General features: G+C 43.8%; 1 protein-coding gene across 3 annotated transcripts in view; it reads right to left on the bottom strand.

Annotated features, from left to right (window-relative positions):
- Positions 1 to 18,451, bottom strand: part of LOC515333 (ATP-binding cassette sub-family C member 4) — a 185,629-nt gene that overhangs the window by 92,579 nt on the left and 74,599 nt on the right. For all 3 annotated transcript variants that reach the window (XM_010810905.4, XM_010810904.4, XM_002691921.6), the window contains 6 exons: positions 14,828 to 14,917; positions 13,246 to 13,437; positions 8,427 to 8,521; positions 8,117 to 8,203; positions 3,115 to 3,211; positions 815 to 1,024 (listed from right to left, as the gene is read on the bottom strand). In XM_010810905.4, the coding sequence (XP_010809207.2) occupies positions 815 to 1,024; positions 3,115 to 3,211; positions 8,117 to 8,203; positions 8,427 to 8,521; positions 13,246 to 13,437; positions 14,828 to 14,917 (771 nt within the window). The remainder of the gene's footprint in view (positions 1 to 814; positions 1,025 to 3,114; positions 3,212 to 8,116; positions 8,204 to 8,426; positions 8,522 to 13,245; positions 13,438 to 14,827; positions 14,918 to 18,451) is intronic.

An 18,451-nucleotide genomic window follows, 5' to 3' on the forward strand; every position in this document is an offset into this window, starting at 1 on the left:
GTAATTTATTTGTGCCCCTCAGTGACGACAGAGTGGTTCCTGAATGTGGAAGTTGAGGGACTAATCTGAATACTCATCAGAATCATCCCAGAATCCCGGGTATGGACAATGAGAGTCTGGACACTGAGAAAACTGCTAGATGATTTCAAAGGAGACCTAGTGCATTTGTCCATTTTTGTCTATAGGATTTAGAATATATTACACAGTCACATGGGCCAAAGGTTTGCTGCCTACTGTATATGCGAGATGACAACATATGGTTCCACATCTTGAAAAATAAGAAAGGAAGATGGGAACACATTCCAAAGTGTCTGCTGTGTGTTGGGTGCTTTGCACCTTGGTGACAGAGGTGTCCTGTCACAGACCATCTGATGCTGAAGCAAAACAATACCATCAGTCACCTGCAATGTCAGAATATTCCAACACAAAGCAAAAGCAGCTGACTTAATGGAAGTCATAGCAGGCTAGGAATGAGGGATTCTTCAAATTAACCATCTGGATGAATAAGGGAAGCCAGGGTCCACCAGAGCACATACAATTAACTATGGTAACAAGAGTTCCACTGTCAATACCACATACATCGTGCAAGTCATAGCAGTACAACCAGGACTTGTCTCCATCCTACGCCAAAAGGAGAAGCCGAATCAGGCTGGCTCCCCGCATGCTGTTTTAGTTCTACCAATTTCATGGAACAAGGCCGTGGAAATTTGGTGTCTTCTTTGGAACACAGAGATGTCATAAACAGAGCAGACTGAAGGTCCATGAGGCCACCAAGAGCGACAGACCCGCGCATGCTGCAGGACGAGAAACTCACGTCTTGGCCCTCTGGAGTGGCCTCTTTCAAGGAGGGTCTGGAAGACTGTTGAGACCAAACCGAAGACTCGGAAAAGGTGCGGTTCCTCAGGGTAGGACTTCCTGGAACCGGAGATGGTTCAGCCTCCTCATTCTCCTTCTTTAAAAGGGAACCAAAATCTATCCCGGATTTCAGGAACTCAGTGTAAGTCCCCTTTTGCACCATTTGGCCCTAAAACAGCAATAAAGAATTTGAGAGTTTGTTAAGGTGTCTAATCATTTATGATATCTATCTTCTTTGTGAATTGTACCTTCTATCATTAAAAATATTCATCTTTGTTTCATTTCAAACAAATAATTAAAAAAAAATTTGAGCCAAATGGATTTTCATTTGATAATACTAACCAATCGTGCATACATGCATGTTATACATGCTAAAGCACTTTAATCGTGTCCAACTCTTTGCTACCCTATGAACTGTATAGCCTGCCAGGCTCCTCTGTCCATGGGATTCTCCAGGCAAGAATACTGGAGTGGGCTGCTGTTTCCTCCTCCAGGGGATCTTTCCCACCCAGGAATCAAACCTGCATCTCTTATGTCTCCTGCATTGGAAGGCAGGTTCTTTACGACTAGCGCCACCTAGGAAGCTAATGGTAAACACTAATCAAGAGAAGTAAACTGATATTAAATCATGATGTTTGTAAGAAAATGATCTTGAGGTCTGAATTTCTGGTGGACAAATCTAGTTCAGTTCAACTAGAACAGAAGTGAGCACTGTGCTCTCTGCCAAACCCTGTGTAAGGTTTGGGGACGAGAAAGAAATGTGTGCTCATGTGTTAAAGATGGAGTCCGTTGGGCACTTAGGAAAGCAAGAAATAACAGTTTGGTGGGAGGATCAGCACAATCTCTTAAGACAACATGGAAAGTTAGAGAAGCCTCATGAGACAAGCAGAAATTTTTAAAAAGTCCACTAGGGAGGATATTCCGTAAAAGAAATTTGTTGACACAGAGGTGGGCACTGACTGGCACACCTGTGTAGGTAAGAGTCATTAGACAAGTCTTTGCTGACCACTGCCACAGTACCACATGTCTGACTAGGACAGGGCCTGAAGAAACTGACCCTGCACAGAGAACCCAAGAGATATGACTTCATAGTCTTTAACACCTCCCCACAAACTCAGGAAGTTCTCGACTGAAAATTCAGTATTCCCCCGGAAAAACTACCTCAGCAAGGAGGTCATAAGACCGGGATGCTCTAATGCCTTGGTATGCCACAATCAAAAACCTAAGCCAGAAGCAAAGCACTTAAATCCGAGGATAACATAGGCACAACCCATAACCAGCGGCTGGTCTTCCCCAAATTAGGCAACTGCTTAAGCTACAGCCAGTCGACTCATCTTCCTCGAAAACTGTGCGACACATCATTGCAGCATCCCTCATTTACAAAGTTACATAAAATAAGCTGCAGAAGATTTCTACTTTTTCACCATATGAAATAAGACTCAGCTGATTCACTCAGTGGTGAACAAAATATGAGGAAAAAATCCCAGAATGCAAACGAAACAAAGAAGACAGCTCTGGTTAAGGCAAGTCAGGTAGCCCCGCATGCTGGCTAGGACGCCCCTCTCCGGGAGAAACCCAATGAAGCCTTTGGGGACCATTTGATACTGCAGAACAAGGAAATGATTGAGGATATGCTGTACATCTTGTCCTCACCTGGGAGACAAGTGCATTTACCTTATTTAAGGAAAGTTGCATACAACGTTCTACTTAGTAAGACGCACTCAGAAACCACTAGTGGCACAAAGACAGCAATTTTACTCAACAACCAAGTATTAACCATTCCAGGGGGCAGCCGTCCCCGCTCTGCTGTGAGGGAGGAACCAGAACAACTGCAAGGATGGTCCCCAACTCATCCAGGTGTGCTCACCAGGAGACAACTGGTCATTCTGACAGTACTGAGTTGGCCAGAAAGTTCACTTGGTGAGTGAGCATATTCTTCAATAAAGTTCTTGGTGACAATGAAAAGTAAGTCTTTTCTTGTTGCTTAAACTTGATCAAACTTTTTGGCCAACTCAATACTAAACCTGAGGTTGTCTTCTCAAAACAAGCCCCACGTAGGCAGGGCCTTATTCTCCTTCTGCACAGGCTCCCACACGTATCAGACACAGAAAGAGATATGGGTCGTAAGAAGAAGAAGGCAAAAAACTGAAAGCTAAGAAAGGGCTTTGTCACAAATCCAAGCAGACTGCCCTGCAGGGCAGCCTGGCCTTCAACACACCACTGTGTTAGCAATTCCAGAGACTTCTAGAAATTACTTACATCTTTTAATATCAGAATCTGACTTGCAGCTTTTAGGTACTGCAACTGATGAGTCACTAAGATTCTGATCTTCTCGTGCAAGGCTTGACAAATACACCTACAGATGGAAAAGGGACAGTATGCAAACACACATTAGTGGAAGTCAGCCAAACTGCAAGCATACATTTTGAAAACACAATGAGACAAAGACAAGACAGCAAAGACGTGTAGTTCAAATACCAATATGAATAAAAATACAAATTACATACAAGTTGATGAATTCAGCTAGGACCTCAAATTATTCAGCATCAAGTCTGAATCAAGCTCCACTAAAAAAAAGGAAAAATTCTAAAAACCAGTCTAGCGAAACATGCATCCGCTGCTGTTTTTCCTAAAACTGATCTTAATTATTTACATATTTCATGATGAAAAACAATGGAGCAATACTGACATTTCAAAAGTTGACTAAATTAAAATACTAATTATTTTATTGTTATGTTGAGAATGAGAACAGTGATTGATGTCACAGAAATATACATACATTTTCCTTAGTTTCTTAAATGTTGCTTTATGATGTACATATTAACCACCCTAAAAGAGTCATATTTTCTCGATAACCTTAGCCATACTCCCTTCCATAGACATTTCTTCCTAAGTAACATTAGATGGAAAATGAATGCAAGTTTGGCCTTTATTAGTCTCTACAACATTCCCAGTCGCATCCAGGAAGTAAATCTTACTTCATTTGCACTGAAAACTCTCTCAATGTGAAAATGAAAAATTACAGGGCCCCGGTGACCACGGGCAGGGGTCCAGACAGGTACTCTGGGAGCCTGAGGCCCTTGCAGAGCAAATCTCAGGAACCTGGGCCAGAGCTCAGCCTGTGAGTGAGTCAGATGGGGAGTCTGGAGGCTGCAGACTGCAGCTCAGTCCCTCTCATGAGCCTGACGACTAAACCTCACTTTCTTCATCTCAAAATAATGCCAATGACAACCCATTCATATGTTCTAAAAAATCAAACCACCAATCCGCTCAGTAAATGTCAGCCCCCTTCCCTACTCCTAACCACAAGCTGTCATGTGCTTCGGACACAGGACAGAAAAGTCCTAAGGGGACACTGTGTCTGTGGTCAGAAGACCGGGGATGTAGACACATATGCCATCGCTTCATCAAGTTCAAAAAGATTCATTTATACCTTCTGACAAGTCTTAGTTCAGCTTTTGTGCTAAATTTCTTTTTTTGTGTGTGTGTGCTAAATTTCTTGACCAAGCATACCTTTTCAGTTTTCAATGGAATTTTTTGCTACATTCAAAATTTACCTGCTATTAACCACTGAAGGCAGATGGGCTGGTAGGTCCAAGATGGCACTAACCCACAAGTTTTTTAAAGGTTTCCTTCCTGACATTCCACCACAGATAAGGTAATATAAATAAGCACAATAAAGTGATCACTTTTGATGGCTAGGAATGTATTCCTAAGTAAGACTTTTATTCTGAATCTCTAGAAAAATATCTTCCAAGTTTTGAAGAGTAAAGATTTCTAAGACATACCATAAAAATTGACTCAGCGATGAATTCTTTAAAATTATTCCTATACGAGAGCTGTGTTAAGAAGGGATAAATCCCATAGAATACATCAAATATGAACAAAATAAGAGTCCCTATCTTCATTCATTCAATCAACAAACTTTGGTGAGGTACCAGGCACTGTCCCAAAAGCCATGGATACACCCACAGGTCAAGACAGCAAAGAATTCTCTGCACTGCGCACAGGGGGACACTGAACGAGTACAGGACATGCCTATGGGGCTGTGATGTGTGCTCTGAGGGAAAGCAAGAGGGGCTGCTGTCTTAGACAGGGAAACAAGGGAGCCCTGAGACTGTCTGGGGAAACATCCTGGAAGAAGACACAGCAGGTGCAGGGGTCCTGGGACTGAACACGCAGGGCTGAGGCACCTTCCTGCATTCACAGCGTATGGAGGGTGGGGGGACTCATAAATGGTCAAGGGCACCCACTGAGGGCTGTGGGAAGCCAGAGGGCACAGGCGCCCCCTAGAGGAGCGGGAGGGAACGGCAGGGCCCACCTTCCTTCTGTGTTCTGGGGCACTGCTCCTGGCTCTGGGACAGAGGGACCAGTGTGAACAGACAGACAGGGGTGAGAAAGGACCCCACAGAGCCAGCACAGCTGGACACCGAGTGGGTGTGCGGAAGAGCTGGAAAGGCTGAGGTGGGCAGACGGCAAAGAAGCCTGTTCTCTGTTTGAGGACCTGGAGCTGCTTCCTGAACGGGCTGGGGTGGGGGTGCGGTTGTCTGAGAATGGCTGGAGCGGGAGGGTGAGCTGTGTAGACAGCAGCATGAGAATCCGATCAAGACAGACATGAAGATCTGATGACACAGGAGGCAGGGGTCTGGCAATGTGGAGTTGAAACACATCAGGATCCACAGCGGACACAGCTAGGACTTAATCAGCTCATCTAAGGCCCCTCACCTTCTGTAGCTTATAGAACCCACTATGCTCACAGCATAAAGTTGTAACACTCATGAACCTGAATCACCTTGGATATAGATTCAAGACTAGAGGAAACTGTTAATGGCAAGTAGAAGTGTGAGTCACTCACTTTTAATAGAAAACACTCCCCATTACTAAGCTCTGACACGACCACCATCTCTCATAGCATGTTGTTCCATCCAATTTTCTAACTCGTTGAGAACATCCTCAGTTGCTGCTGAGTGATTTCCTAAATTGCATTCGTGCTCCCTGCCCTAAGTTTCCCCAGAGAATGTGGTTCTGATTGGCAAACAACAATCCAAACAAGCTTGCTTCTATCAAGTTTACATCCAAGGTCATTAAACCCAAGAGCTATAAAAAAAACTTCTCTGTTTGAAGGAGAACTTTTGAGAACTTCTGTGATAAGTACAAGAGAAACGAACAGGCTGAACTGCCAATGATTCCAGGAGTGAGGAATGGCAAATGAAGCTTACAGCGCTCACACCCTGTTACCAAACCCATGACAAGGCACTTTTCTATCAGGTCACAATCAGGAGAGGGTGGGAAAGCCGGATGAGACCACACAGCTGGAAGCAATGCCACATGCCCTGCTCTCCTGTTCTGAACAATTTAATGCTTCTTTGCACTTGTTATCGTGGTGGTGGTGGTGGTTTAGTCGCTAAGTCATGTTTGACTCTTGCGACCCCATGGACTGTAGACTGCCAGGCTCCTCTGTTCACGGGATTCTTCAGGCAAGAATACTGGAGTGGGTTGACGTTTCCTTCTCCAAGGGATCTTCCCAAGCCACGGATCGAACCTGGGCCTCCTGCATTGCAGGTGGATTCTCTACTGACTACAAGGGAAGTCCCTTTTTATTGTGGTTAATAAAACATATCATTACATAACATGAAATTTACCACTTTGCCTATGTTTAAGCATACAGCTCAGTGGTATTAAGCCCATTCACACTGCTCTGTAACCATCACCACCATCTGTCTCCAGAGTGTTTTCATCACCCCAAACTAAGCACAAGTTACACACAGACTTTGGTAGAACCCGCCCCATGACCCTGCTTAGTGGATGTGGTATCCCAGGTCCTCGTATCCAGAGCTCAGCGCTCCTCACACGTCTCTCTCTCTCTCACACATCTGCAGACTCTGCTGAAGCCTCTCTACTTTGCAGTTGCGGCTCTGCTGTAAATCAATCATTTCCCCTCCAATTCAAATGCAGACACCTGAGAATTTGGTGATAAGGCCTTTAAATACATAATTGTTACCCCTAACGACATTAGGTCTAATCCAATCTGACTTGTATCTCCAGAAGCAAAGGAGCCTAACACAGAAGGGCAGGGCACGTGAACAGAAGAAAGCCCACATGAGGAAACCGGAAGGTGGATGCTATCAGAGGCCAAGGAGACAGGTTCCTTAGAGGCAGGAATGAGAGCTGAGCATCCAAGTCTCCTTGTTCTGCCCAGTGTGGGTCCTTTCCCTCTCCTGGCACACTGTCCTCCTGGTAAACTAAGAGGTTTTGTGCAGTAACATCTGTAAGGGCACTGATCTCCGTGCACACAGCAGGGTGTTAATAAGTGCAGCTGGAAGGCTCATTGGCTTTAACAAGGTGAACAGCAGCAAGGGAACTAACCAACCGTGGGGGAGATGCAGATACTGTTTCAGAAAGACAGAGTTCATGAGGCTTTCAAAGAGGTCAGTCTAAACTCCACCAGAGGCCACGGTTAGCGTGACTTAGACACATTATACACAGAAAAACATCAGAGTTGTTCTTCTTCAGAGGTTCAGTGGCCAGACAAGAGCAACAAACTCAACAACAAACAAGAACAAATTTCAGAAACACAACGTGAGAGTCAGGAGTTCAGCCAGATTCTAGATACCTAGTTTCACAATCAAGTTACACATACATTGTGGATTTAAGCAAAAACTCTAGTAAGAATCCATGAAGCAATGAGCAATGACTGAAGACATTCTGAGGTGCAACAAATCATTCTCAGATTCTATACCTTATTCAGAATTTCTGAACCTACAGAATAATAAGCATCATCAAGGTCTTTCCACAGAAGCCCTATGTCAGTCCTGAAAACATCACTTTTAACATGGCTTAAAAAAAAAAAAAAGATGAAGGAAAAGGATTGGCAGCCAAGTACCAGATTACTGAGTCCCACTCTCCGATTTAAAAACTGTAAATCTTCCTGCTTATTTCTGGGGTCTGGATCCATCCACAGTGTCTGGTTATCAACTGCAAGTAGCAGGAGGAAATCAGCCATCTATTCCTCACTCCCTAAGGACAGACTCCACTCTCCTCCACACCCTGGAAGCACCTTCTGTATTTTCCTATCTTGACCTCATCATGATCAAAATTTCTCTACAATGGATCTTCTGTAGAATGAAGGGAAGGGAGAGAGGGATACCAGGGCAGAGCCAGCTGAGTCTCTTGAAGCACAAAGGCTTTCCTGAGCTCTTTTCCCTGATCTTTTAATCGGTTCTTGGAAAGCAGAAATAATAGGAAACAGGAGCAAACTCACAGTTCAAACAAGTGCCTGCTAACTTCTGCGTCCACTGCGCTGAGTGGATCGTCTAGGAGGTAGATGTCTGCATCCTGATACACGGCTCTAGAAAACGTAGAGAGACGTTAGGATAAAACACTTCACACTCCCTGGGTCTCATCTCCGAATCACAATGGTATCTAACAACTCCATGTTCATTCCAGGAGCCCAGGGAAGGGACCAAGACCCTGCTTCACACAGGCCCACCTGGTGAGTGGGGTCTGTGTGCTCACGTCCACTAGGAGTGGCAGAGGAGGAGGGGCAGGATGGCAACTGAAACCCCATTTACCTGGCAAGGTTGACCCGGGCTTTCTGCCCTCCACTCAGTGTGGTTCCCCGGTCTCCTATCATAGTTAGATCTCCATCCTCCAGAAGCTGTAAATCCTACATGGAGACAGAAAAGGGAAAAAAGAAAAAGATTTAAAATGTGTTCTCCTCCTGCCATCCTAACCTTTTAGCCTTAGCTCTACATATAAGTATTTTATGAACAGCAATGAGTATATTTCATAATGACTGAATTGTAATCTTGAATATCAAAAAAACCTCATTTGTTCTGATTCCATAGGTTTTCACTGCATTTATGAATTTGACCATGATAACAAGGAAGTATTTATTGAGGATTGATTATACTCCAGGCATTATTCTCGGCACAGTGAATTCAGGGATGAGGAAACAAAGTCCCTAGAGTTTCTTTCCATGGTATGAGACAGACGATAATGGAAAATGAACCTGCGTGCAAGTACTGAGGATGAGAAAGAAAAGGAAGCCAGCTCAGGGCAACAGAGAGTAAAGAAGGGAAGCGAGTCCACACTGCGGTCAGGAGGGCACGGCTCACAGAGTGGGTGTGAGCAGATCAGTGGGAGGCGGGGAGGGGGGCTTCCGTAGACTGCCTGTAACTCAAGTGATGCTGCCATGGCGAGCAGAGTTCATAGAGTTTGTTATCCACTAAACCCTCAGGCATCATCCTAGGATGCACAGCAGCACTTTTCTGCAAATGAAGCTGGAGCTTCTCTGTACTTTAGCAAATTTGGGAAGAACAGAAACAGCACAGTGAAGCCCCCAGGATAAGCAGCTTTCTCACCTTCTAAGTCTCAACTTCTTCTTCTACAAAATGTGCTGCAGAAACAAGAGTCACTAAACTCAAGGATGCGATGAGAACCCAAAGTGTATAAACACCCTCCATAAATGGAAAAAGGACACGGACTGATTATAACTTGCTACTGGTGAATGAGCCTTACTATCTCATCAAACCAACACTGGGACCCCATTCACCGTGTGGATCACAGCATGTAAGGCACATGACCATAAGGAGAAGAAAGAGACTGTCTCCATCATCACCCTCCCTGAAAGCCACAGGCGCGCACACACAAACACACACACACACACAGCTTCCCTGCTCGCTGGAAGCTTAACAGGGGTGCATCCAGTGAAAGGCAGCAATTGCTCTGTTGTGAAAATTCATCATTATTTTACTTTAATTCTTGCTTTTGATTTTCTGGAGATACAATAAGCCGGTTTAAGATATATTCCCAACCCTAAACACACACACACACAGTTTACTTGGTCTCTGTTTTACTGGTGACAGCCCCTGCAAACTCTTTCAGTTTTTAATGCCTAGATTTTATGTTGCTTTGGTTTCCTTCACAAAACAGCACCACACTGTAGCATGGCAATCTCAGCTATGCTCTGGAAAAGGCACTTAAGTCCACTCTTCCATTTCGCACAGCTGGGCTCCAAGAAACAGGCTCTCTCTGAGTCCGGTACCAGGACTCCAAGTATGCTGTTGACTCTGCAAACTATTTATGGGCCAGCCACAAATGGGAAAAGCATTTCACAGGATTTGAAGTAAAAATCCAAGTCAGCCTAATTTTCCAGCCACCATTTTCTGATTAGGTAAAAGCGGAAAAAGTCTGAGTTCAGCATATAATACAATGCCTCCCATGGACAAGAAAGTTTTTATTTATTTATTTTTTAAAACCAATTCCCAATGAAGAGCAGACACACAAACTACAGGGAAACTAGGAAATGGCTCGCTGGTTTGATGCCATCAGCCAGGAGCACATGGAGGGCCCTTCAGGGACGCTGGCTTCTTGGTGTAGAAACAGCACAGAGCAGACTGTTGAGTTTCTGTCAGAGGAAGGCTGGATTCCTGAGTCAAAGCAGGAGGACCCTGACTTTTATCACACCTGTAACTCCATTTCGCCGATGGCAGAGCACTACGATTTCCTTTAAAGACGATGAAACTGGGGCCTTGTTAGGTTCAGAAAAGAAGCCAAAAATCACAGAGAAACAAACTCAATCCCTGAGCCTCATGACTCCTAAGCCTCGTCGTTTAAGCTCGACCCCTCCAGCTGACCAAACATTTTGGCTTGTTCCCTGAACTGTGTTGTGTAACTCACTATACTGTCACCTTGAATAAGGCATCAGCTTAATTCCATGTTGCCAAATGTGATTACTTCATGTTTTATTACAGAAATGTTTGCAGCTCAATGAACTTAAAACGCTTGCTTCAATTAGATCTAGTTATCATGTGTCTAGTTGTTATTAATGCATGTGATACACGAAATGCTCCTTTTTCCTGTTTTATCTTCCAGGTGTGGGGGGGGGTCACCTGTTAGAAATATTTTTTTGTCTGTATGTATTTAGTTTGTATGCATGTATTTACTGAAAACCTGGTAGGTTTCCATTTTACAAAAGTTGCCACGTTTACTGCAATAAACCCGTACCCCTCCTCATTTTACAAGCAAGGAAACAGACTCCTCAAATTACAATCCAAGATGATGCTCTCCAGAGGACACACTTTTTTTTTTTCCCTACTACACATGCAATCTGTCTCTACGAGTAAAAATACCCCCATGGCACCTCTACTGTTTGTGACTGTCTTATGTCCATCCATTGAAACATGGATTCCAAAAGGAGATAAGCAGAGGCTGCAAAAATGCATTAAGTGGTTCCCAGGTGTCGTGCAGACCTGGCTGACCCCTTGGTAATCAGAGTCATAGCTGACATTTCAGAGCAGCAACAAAACCTCTTGGAAACACTCTGACCCAACGTCCTCGTTTTGCGGCAGAAATGTGAGATGCCCAGACAGGTAACAGGACGTGTCCAAAGGGACAGCAGCCAAGTCACAAAATCGGGGGAGGGACTCGGCTCCTTTCCTGCCAAGGAGGGAATGGGCACGAGGGGCCCTGCCTCTGTGCTCTGACCACGCAGAGAACAGGAGGGCAGCTGATGTTTATAAACGTCACACCACATACATCACTGGGCAGCCCAGTTCTGCAGGGCTCCTTCCCACCAGAGTCTGTTACACATGCAGCCCTGAGGGTGTGTGAAGCCCCAGGACAGTCCCCCACATTACTGGTCCAATCACCCCAAAAGGCTGCAGCAAAGCACTGACCGTCGTGGATCCGAACCTGAACCGCAAACGTAGAGATGGGGTGTTTCATCTCTCTAAGCTTCAGTTTTATCAACAACATAGAAAACACTGGTAAAACATTAATAACTCATACGCCTTTTTATGTATGCTTGCATGGGAATGACAAAGATGATCTGGACATCAACTCTGAATAAATGGGAGCTATTGTTCTTACTGGGACTTTCCAGGTGTCTCAGTGGTAAAGAATCCGCCTGCCAAGGCAGGAGACTCAAGATATGCGGGTTTGACCCCTAGGTCAGGAAGATCTCCTGGAGGAGGAAATGAAAACCTGCTCCAGTACTCTTGCCTAGAGAATCCCATGGACAGAGGAGCCTCGTGGGTACATTTCACTGGGTTAGAGTCAGGCATGACTGAGTAGAGTTAGCACGCACAGAGGCATTCTTACTACTTTACATTTGCACTTACCCTTTCCTTATAATATTTTTTTAAAAAGCTACCTCAATCCTGCCAACCCTACATCATTTCTGCAAATGAAAAGTCTATTTAAAACAACTCAGGAGAAAGAAAGAGAAAAAAAAAGAACAAGCAAAAAATTCTCTTATGTTCACAAAATCATCAAATGCTACTCTATGATGTTCAAGCCACTGTTCAAGCCGAATAACTATTTCCTCACAGGTCTTCACCCCCACACCTTTGAAAGGCTGTCCAGCCTTTTTCCTCACAGTATAAAAGAACAGTCAGATGTCCAGACTGCACTGAACTGACCCAGGGGGTGCCCTTTAATGCTATTTTTCCCTGGTTTTTATAACCAAAGAAAATAACATAGCATCTAATCAGTATTTACCTTCTTTCCTTTCCTTCCATCAAATTATCAATATATTCTCCTACTAGGTAAGCCCAGTTTGCATAACTGATTCCCTAATTTTATTTACTAAATCTCCATGTACAGTAAAATGTTTCCATTTCCATTTTCTGTGAAACCCAATACCGTTTCTGAAAACAATCTCTCCTCCAGTGAAAATAGGCTGTAATTCAGAAGAAATGTTAAAGGAGTCATTTTTCTTTAATTACTAAGGAAAAGCGAAGTGGAGAGGAAAACCTAGAGATAGAAAGGGACCAAGGAGGCATCAACCAAGTGCAGGAGGCAGATCTCATGTGGATTCCAAAAACGGTGAAGGAGGTTTCTCAGTGAGATGATCAACTGCATGTAAGCACTGATGAGAAAGCCAATGATAGTCAGGAATTTGAGTTATTTTTCAGTTGAAATATTGTGGTCTCTTTTCAGTCTCTGAGAGAAAAAGTAATGAAATATTTACTGATAAACTAATCTGAAGTCTAGAATCTGCTCCAGGATAGTCTGGGGTGGGGGTGGGGCAGGCAGAAGGCAGGAGTGGAGATGCAGCAAGACTGGCCACCATCTGAACTGGGGTGAACCTGGGGTGGGTACATGAGGGTTCATTACATGGCGCTATTTTTATAAAGTTTTGTAACTGTGCACTAAAAGAGAAGTAAAAGTGAATGAAACTGCAAAAGACGAAACAATCCCCACCTCCAAAAAGGCATTCTGTGTTACAACATCAGAATTCAAACAGTAGCAGTGTGTGTGAATGTTTGTGAGAAAACCAGCTTCAAATATTAAACATTAAAAGACCTTCTAACAGATCTTGTAGCTTAAACCAACATGATCGTCATTTGAAATCTGAGCATATGCAACTCAAAAGTCATTACTCACCTTTTTCAAAGCACAAGCCTTTATTACTTTTTCATATCGTTCCTTTTCATATTTCTTCCCAAATAAAATGTTACTCCTCACAGTTCCTGAGAACACCCAGGGCTGCTGAGAAACATACGCGATCCTCCCGTGCACGCTGACCTGTCCCTGGTTCGGGGGCAGCTCCCCCAGCACAGCGCTTAACAGTGACGACTGAAACAGACAGGAACCCACACGTGTGAACAGGGAGCACTCAGGACAGCACACGCCCCGCAGCACAACCGACCCCACCCTGGTGCTTGATAAATGATAGAATCCTTTCATTTAGAACAGCAGTTGCAGGGGAAAAAAAAAAAAGAAGAAATAACACTATTGGTCAATATAAACTAATGAATGAATATATTCAGTTGATAAGTCACATTATTATTAATATAATACTGAAACAACCTAAACAGGCTTCCCTGGTGGCTCAGACAGTAAAGAATCCACCTGCAATGCAGAAGACCTGGGTTCCATGCCTGGGTGGGGAAGATCCCCTGGAGGAGGGCATGGCAACCCACTCCAGTGTTCTTGCCTGGAGAATCCCCATGGACAGAGGAATCTGGCGGGATACCGTCCATGGGATCACAAAGAGTCGGACATGACTGAGTGATTAAGCACAGATAACAACCTAAACTGGAGAAACTAAATAGTTTCTCCCAAACGAAATGCTAAACTCAGCAAAGACTAATTAAGAATGTTTAACATCCTTAACCAATAAAACAGCCCAGCAGGGTGCATGGTTCATGTATCTGATGTTTAATTCAGCTGTCCCTGCATCCCAGGCATCCTTTACTTATCAAATATTTGTTCTTAACAAGCTTTCTGTGACTAAACATATCCAAAGATGATTATTTTTTTAAAAAAAACCTCTGGAGTCATGTTTCAAAAAAGTCCATCATATAGGAACTCATCACCCTCTCGTGTACATACCCCTCACTTAGAGCTCTGTGTTTTGTTCTTTCAGACGAGGTTCATGTGCATGTCGTTCAAATCTTGTCTACCACACAGAAGTGGTGTGTCCGTGTCCACACATCACAACTCTACCACACTGGGCTGAAATAATCTGTCTGCCCTGGAACCTGGTTGCCTCTGGAGGGCAGAGACGTTGGAGTCTTGCTCTCACCTGTACGCTCACTACCCTGGGCACGGACGGGACCAAGTCACGTCATGTGAGGAAATGCTCAAAATTCCCAGAAGAGCCTTTCCAACCTCCAGACTCCCTGGAGGGACAACCGTCACAAAAAGAAGACCCCTCTATCTCACTCTGTCCTGAACAGCTGTCAGAACAATAATTTCCTTCACTGACAGGTCAAAAGCCTGACAAGCAGTTTCCAAACGTGCAACGTGAAGCCCCAAGAAGGAAAGCACAGTGTGCATTTATCCAGATTCATCTGGCCATGAAACCTTCTTGAAAAACTAATGTTCCATGGAACACACCTAGAGAAACACTGTTCTAGACACCCTCGATTCAAAGTGAATTATACACAGCTCTGGGCTCTTTCTGAGAATTTAACAGGGGCTGTGGCTTCGCATCAGGCTGACAAAAGGCGTCACAACTTACCTTTCCTGCTCCCACAGGTCCAACCACAGCTAACAGTTCACCGGGTCTGACAGTAAAGGAAAGGCTTTGTAGGGTTGGGGTGTCTGATGCCTGCAAATATACGTTTAGAAAACTTTGTTCATCTCATTAAAATAACACAAGGAACTCTGAAAAGTGTAAAAAATAATATATCATTGATATGCTAATATAACCCATATTTTCCTCCGTCCTGTTTTAAGATACTGAGCCCTGGGGGCCTTTTATCCCGAAATATCTTTGAAACAGCTTTAATTTGCCTTTAGGGAGGCTCCTACTTTTTACCAGATTTCAATACGACACTGTTCCAGACACTCTCAGGATTTAAGGACTGAAATAACAAGTCACGTGTTCAACATGTACCTACACGTTGCACACTAACTTACTATAATAATATACTTAATTGAATATCCAGTATGGGAGGTTTTTAAATCAACTGTGAATTTTCATTATACCCCTTGGTTATGTCAACTTCAGTATTGTCCACAAGGTGGCAGAATACAAACATATCATGCCTGCTCCTCTACTAATAATTTGATACCTCCTCTCACCTCTGTATTTTCTCTTGGTAAAGAATGAGTCTTACTAATGCTCAGCAAGCAGCAGAGAATTTTATATGATATAGTTGCTCTTGGTAAATAAAGTTGCATAAATGGTAGTCAAGGCTCCAATTTAACCAGAGCTATAGTTTCACACCAAAAACAAAACAAAATCAAAAAAAGGGGAGAGGATTAAGTATAACATCGTGGGTCAGTGATAATGCCTCAATTTTATACCTCTTACATGCCAAACAGAGAGAATAAAGTACTTCTACTGTAAAAGCAAAAACAAACCAGGGAGTTACCTGTGATGGTCAACAATCCAACACAAAGAAGAACAAAGTATTCATCCACAAAGAAGAACAAAGTATTCATCATGCCAATACAGGTCACGTTCATGAACGAACTTAAGGGTGTATATGTGCGTCATTACATATACTGTATTCTTAACTGCTAATTTTTTTTAAAGTAGTTAAATGTCATTACATAAAATGCCCAAAAGACTAATAAAAGATGTTCTATATGAAAAATTTCTCTGGAAAAAACTGAACCGATTATAGATACAGTCACTTACTAAAAACAAAAATAATTATTTATAATCATCAAAATAACTATCCCTAGATTTTAAGAGAAATATCTTTTCACTCCTTTTTTTTAATTGACCCCTGGATTCCATAATTATTTTTCACTCAGAAATACTTCATTATTTTCCTCTCACAACGGTTCGTGATTCTGTGGACAAAATACACAAGCATAGCTTCCTGTTGCAGCCCTTCAGTTGGGCAGGGCAAAAATCATGGACTTCCCTTCCCGTTGGGGCTTGAGGCTTTTCATTACTAAAATACTAGCCCCAGGTTTCATAGCAATTACAAAGCTATCAATAAGAGGCTAGATTTTAATACATAAGAAACATTTTTAAAGCACCCTCCAATTCTTTATTCGTCTCTAACATTTAGGGCTTCTATTTTACTACTTTTCACTCAGCTAAGACTAAAAATAGTGAGCCACCTACAAAGATCAGCTCCCTGTCACCAACCCTCACAGTTTGTCAGGGCCAGACACTGAATTCACTCCCTGCTCAGGCTTCAGGATTGGGCACTGCTCTGTTGCGCCCAGAAGGGGGCAGCACTGGACTGCTCACTGCTGCTGGGTCCCCTCCCCTCTTGGTTATCCTGGCACAGGAGATGCTGGGTCGATAAGCATCATCAGCTGAGCCCCACACTCCGGTTTCATGAATGAGACCTGGATCCTGACATATTCCCCCACCTGCCCAGCTGGTTATGGAGGGGAGCAGGTTACAAAGCTCATGTCTTCCTCCGGCCTCCCAGCCCAGCAGGGGTTTCATTCAGACTCAACTTCTCTCTAAATCTCCAATGTCTATGTCCCTCCCCCTACCCACGGGCTCTCTCACCTATGACCTAATCTGACAGCTCCTAATTACTAATGAGCCCAGCAAGGGACATGTTCCTTCCCTAGGCAAGGCCAGAAGGCTGAGATGTACTGTAATGCAAACTGCACAGAAGTATCAGAACATGCTATTAACTTCTTTGGACTAAGAGCAAAAGAGTTCACTTTAAAATGCTGCATAGTTTGGAACAAGATAAGTTTGGTAATGTTAGCATTTACATAGTAGCCCTTATAACGGAATTTTAATGCTGCTTTCCATAAATGTTTCAACTGTATTATGATGAGAAATACAAAAATAGGAGGGAAAATCTGTAATACTAAGCTAGGAGCAACTACCAGGTTGGAAAAGTCACCTTGTTTGAATTTCCATGTGCAAAAGCTGTAGGGGTATATTATTATTTATTTGGAAATATACTACTCTTTTGTAGGTGCAGAGGCAGGTACTGAATCTGAAGTAGTGGCACAGTAAGTCATGTCACACACTCAAGTGGCACGATATGTAGTGTCACAGGCAGGAAAACACACGAGTCTACAGGGTCTAGACACTTGCACTGTGGTCCCCAATGCCACCAGCAGAGAGGCTCTTCCACTGTCTGCACAAGTAATTCCCTGCATGGAACTCCCTCTCCTGGACCATGGGTTCTATTTACCCTACTCTTCCGCACTCTGATTAATTCCCTGATAGCTCAGTTGGTAAAGAATCTGCCAAACCAGTGCAGGAGGATGTGCACAGAAAACCATGGAACCAGGGAGGCGGGAAACTTTCAGTCCCTGGTAAAGGGAGAAGCGCTGCATGTACAAGTCTGAGAGTGGTTCCTATTGTTTTTTTGTTTTTTTTTTTTTTTTTTAAGTGAAAGTGAAAGTCGCTCAGTCGTGTCCGACTCTTTGCGACCCCATGGACTATACAGTCCATGGAATTCTCCAGGCCACAATACAGGAGTGGGTAGCCGTTCCCTTCTCCAGGGGATCTTCCCAACCCAGGGACTGAACCCTGGTCTCTCTCACTGCAGGCGTACTCTTTACCAGCTGAGCCACAAGGGAAGCCCTTTATTTCATAAATAAAACAAGTGCTGGAAAATTTCCAGTTCTCCCTGTCAGTGTCCACACACTGCAACCCTTCAACTGGCAATCACTGGTGCTCACTATGCCCACCTGCTGTCTCCTCCCAGTCCCTGGCTGCCAACAAAGTAGCCAGAACCATGCAGAAGCTTACGCTGGGGGAGTCCCCACCCTAACTCACAGCAAAAAACCTAACTCAGCAGTAAAGAGATCTGCCTGCAATACAGGAGACAAGGGTTCAAACCCTGAGTCAGGAAGATCTTCTGGAGTAGGAAATGGCAACCCACTCCAGTATTCTTGTCTAGGAAATCCCATGGACAAAAGAGCCTGGAGGGCTACAGTCCATGTGGTTGCAAAGAGTCAGACAGGGCAGAGCACGCAAGCATGGTCTTACTAGGCTGCAGTGATGGTCTGACAACATCAAGGCAAAAAACATACACTGATTCCCAAAAACCTGCTGTCTTTAATAACTGGTTGTGTATTTGTTGGTTAACCCATATCACACTGAGGCATTTTCTCTCCAATGCTGCAAATTCTACCATTACAAACACATGTACTTTAAGTTCCAAATGGGTTAATAGTTCTCTTGAGAGCAACATGCCAA

Source organism: Bos taurus, chromosome 12 (genome assembly GCF_002263795.3).
Source record: "Bos taurus isolate L1 Dominette 01449 registration number 42190680 breed Hereford chromosome 12, ARS-UCD2.0, whole genome shotgun sequence".
NCBI classification, from domain to species: Eukaryota; Metazoa; Chordata; class Mammalia; order Artiodactyla; family Bovidae; genus Bos; species Bos taurus.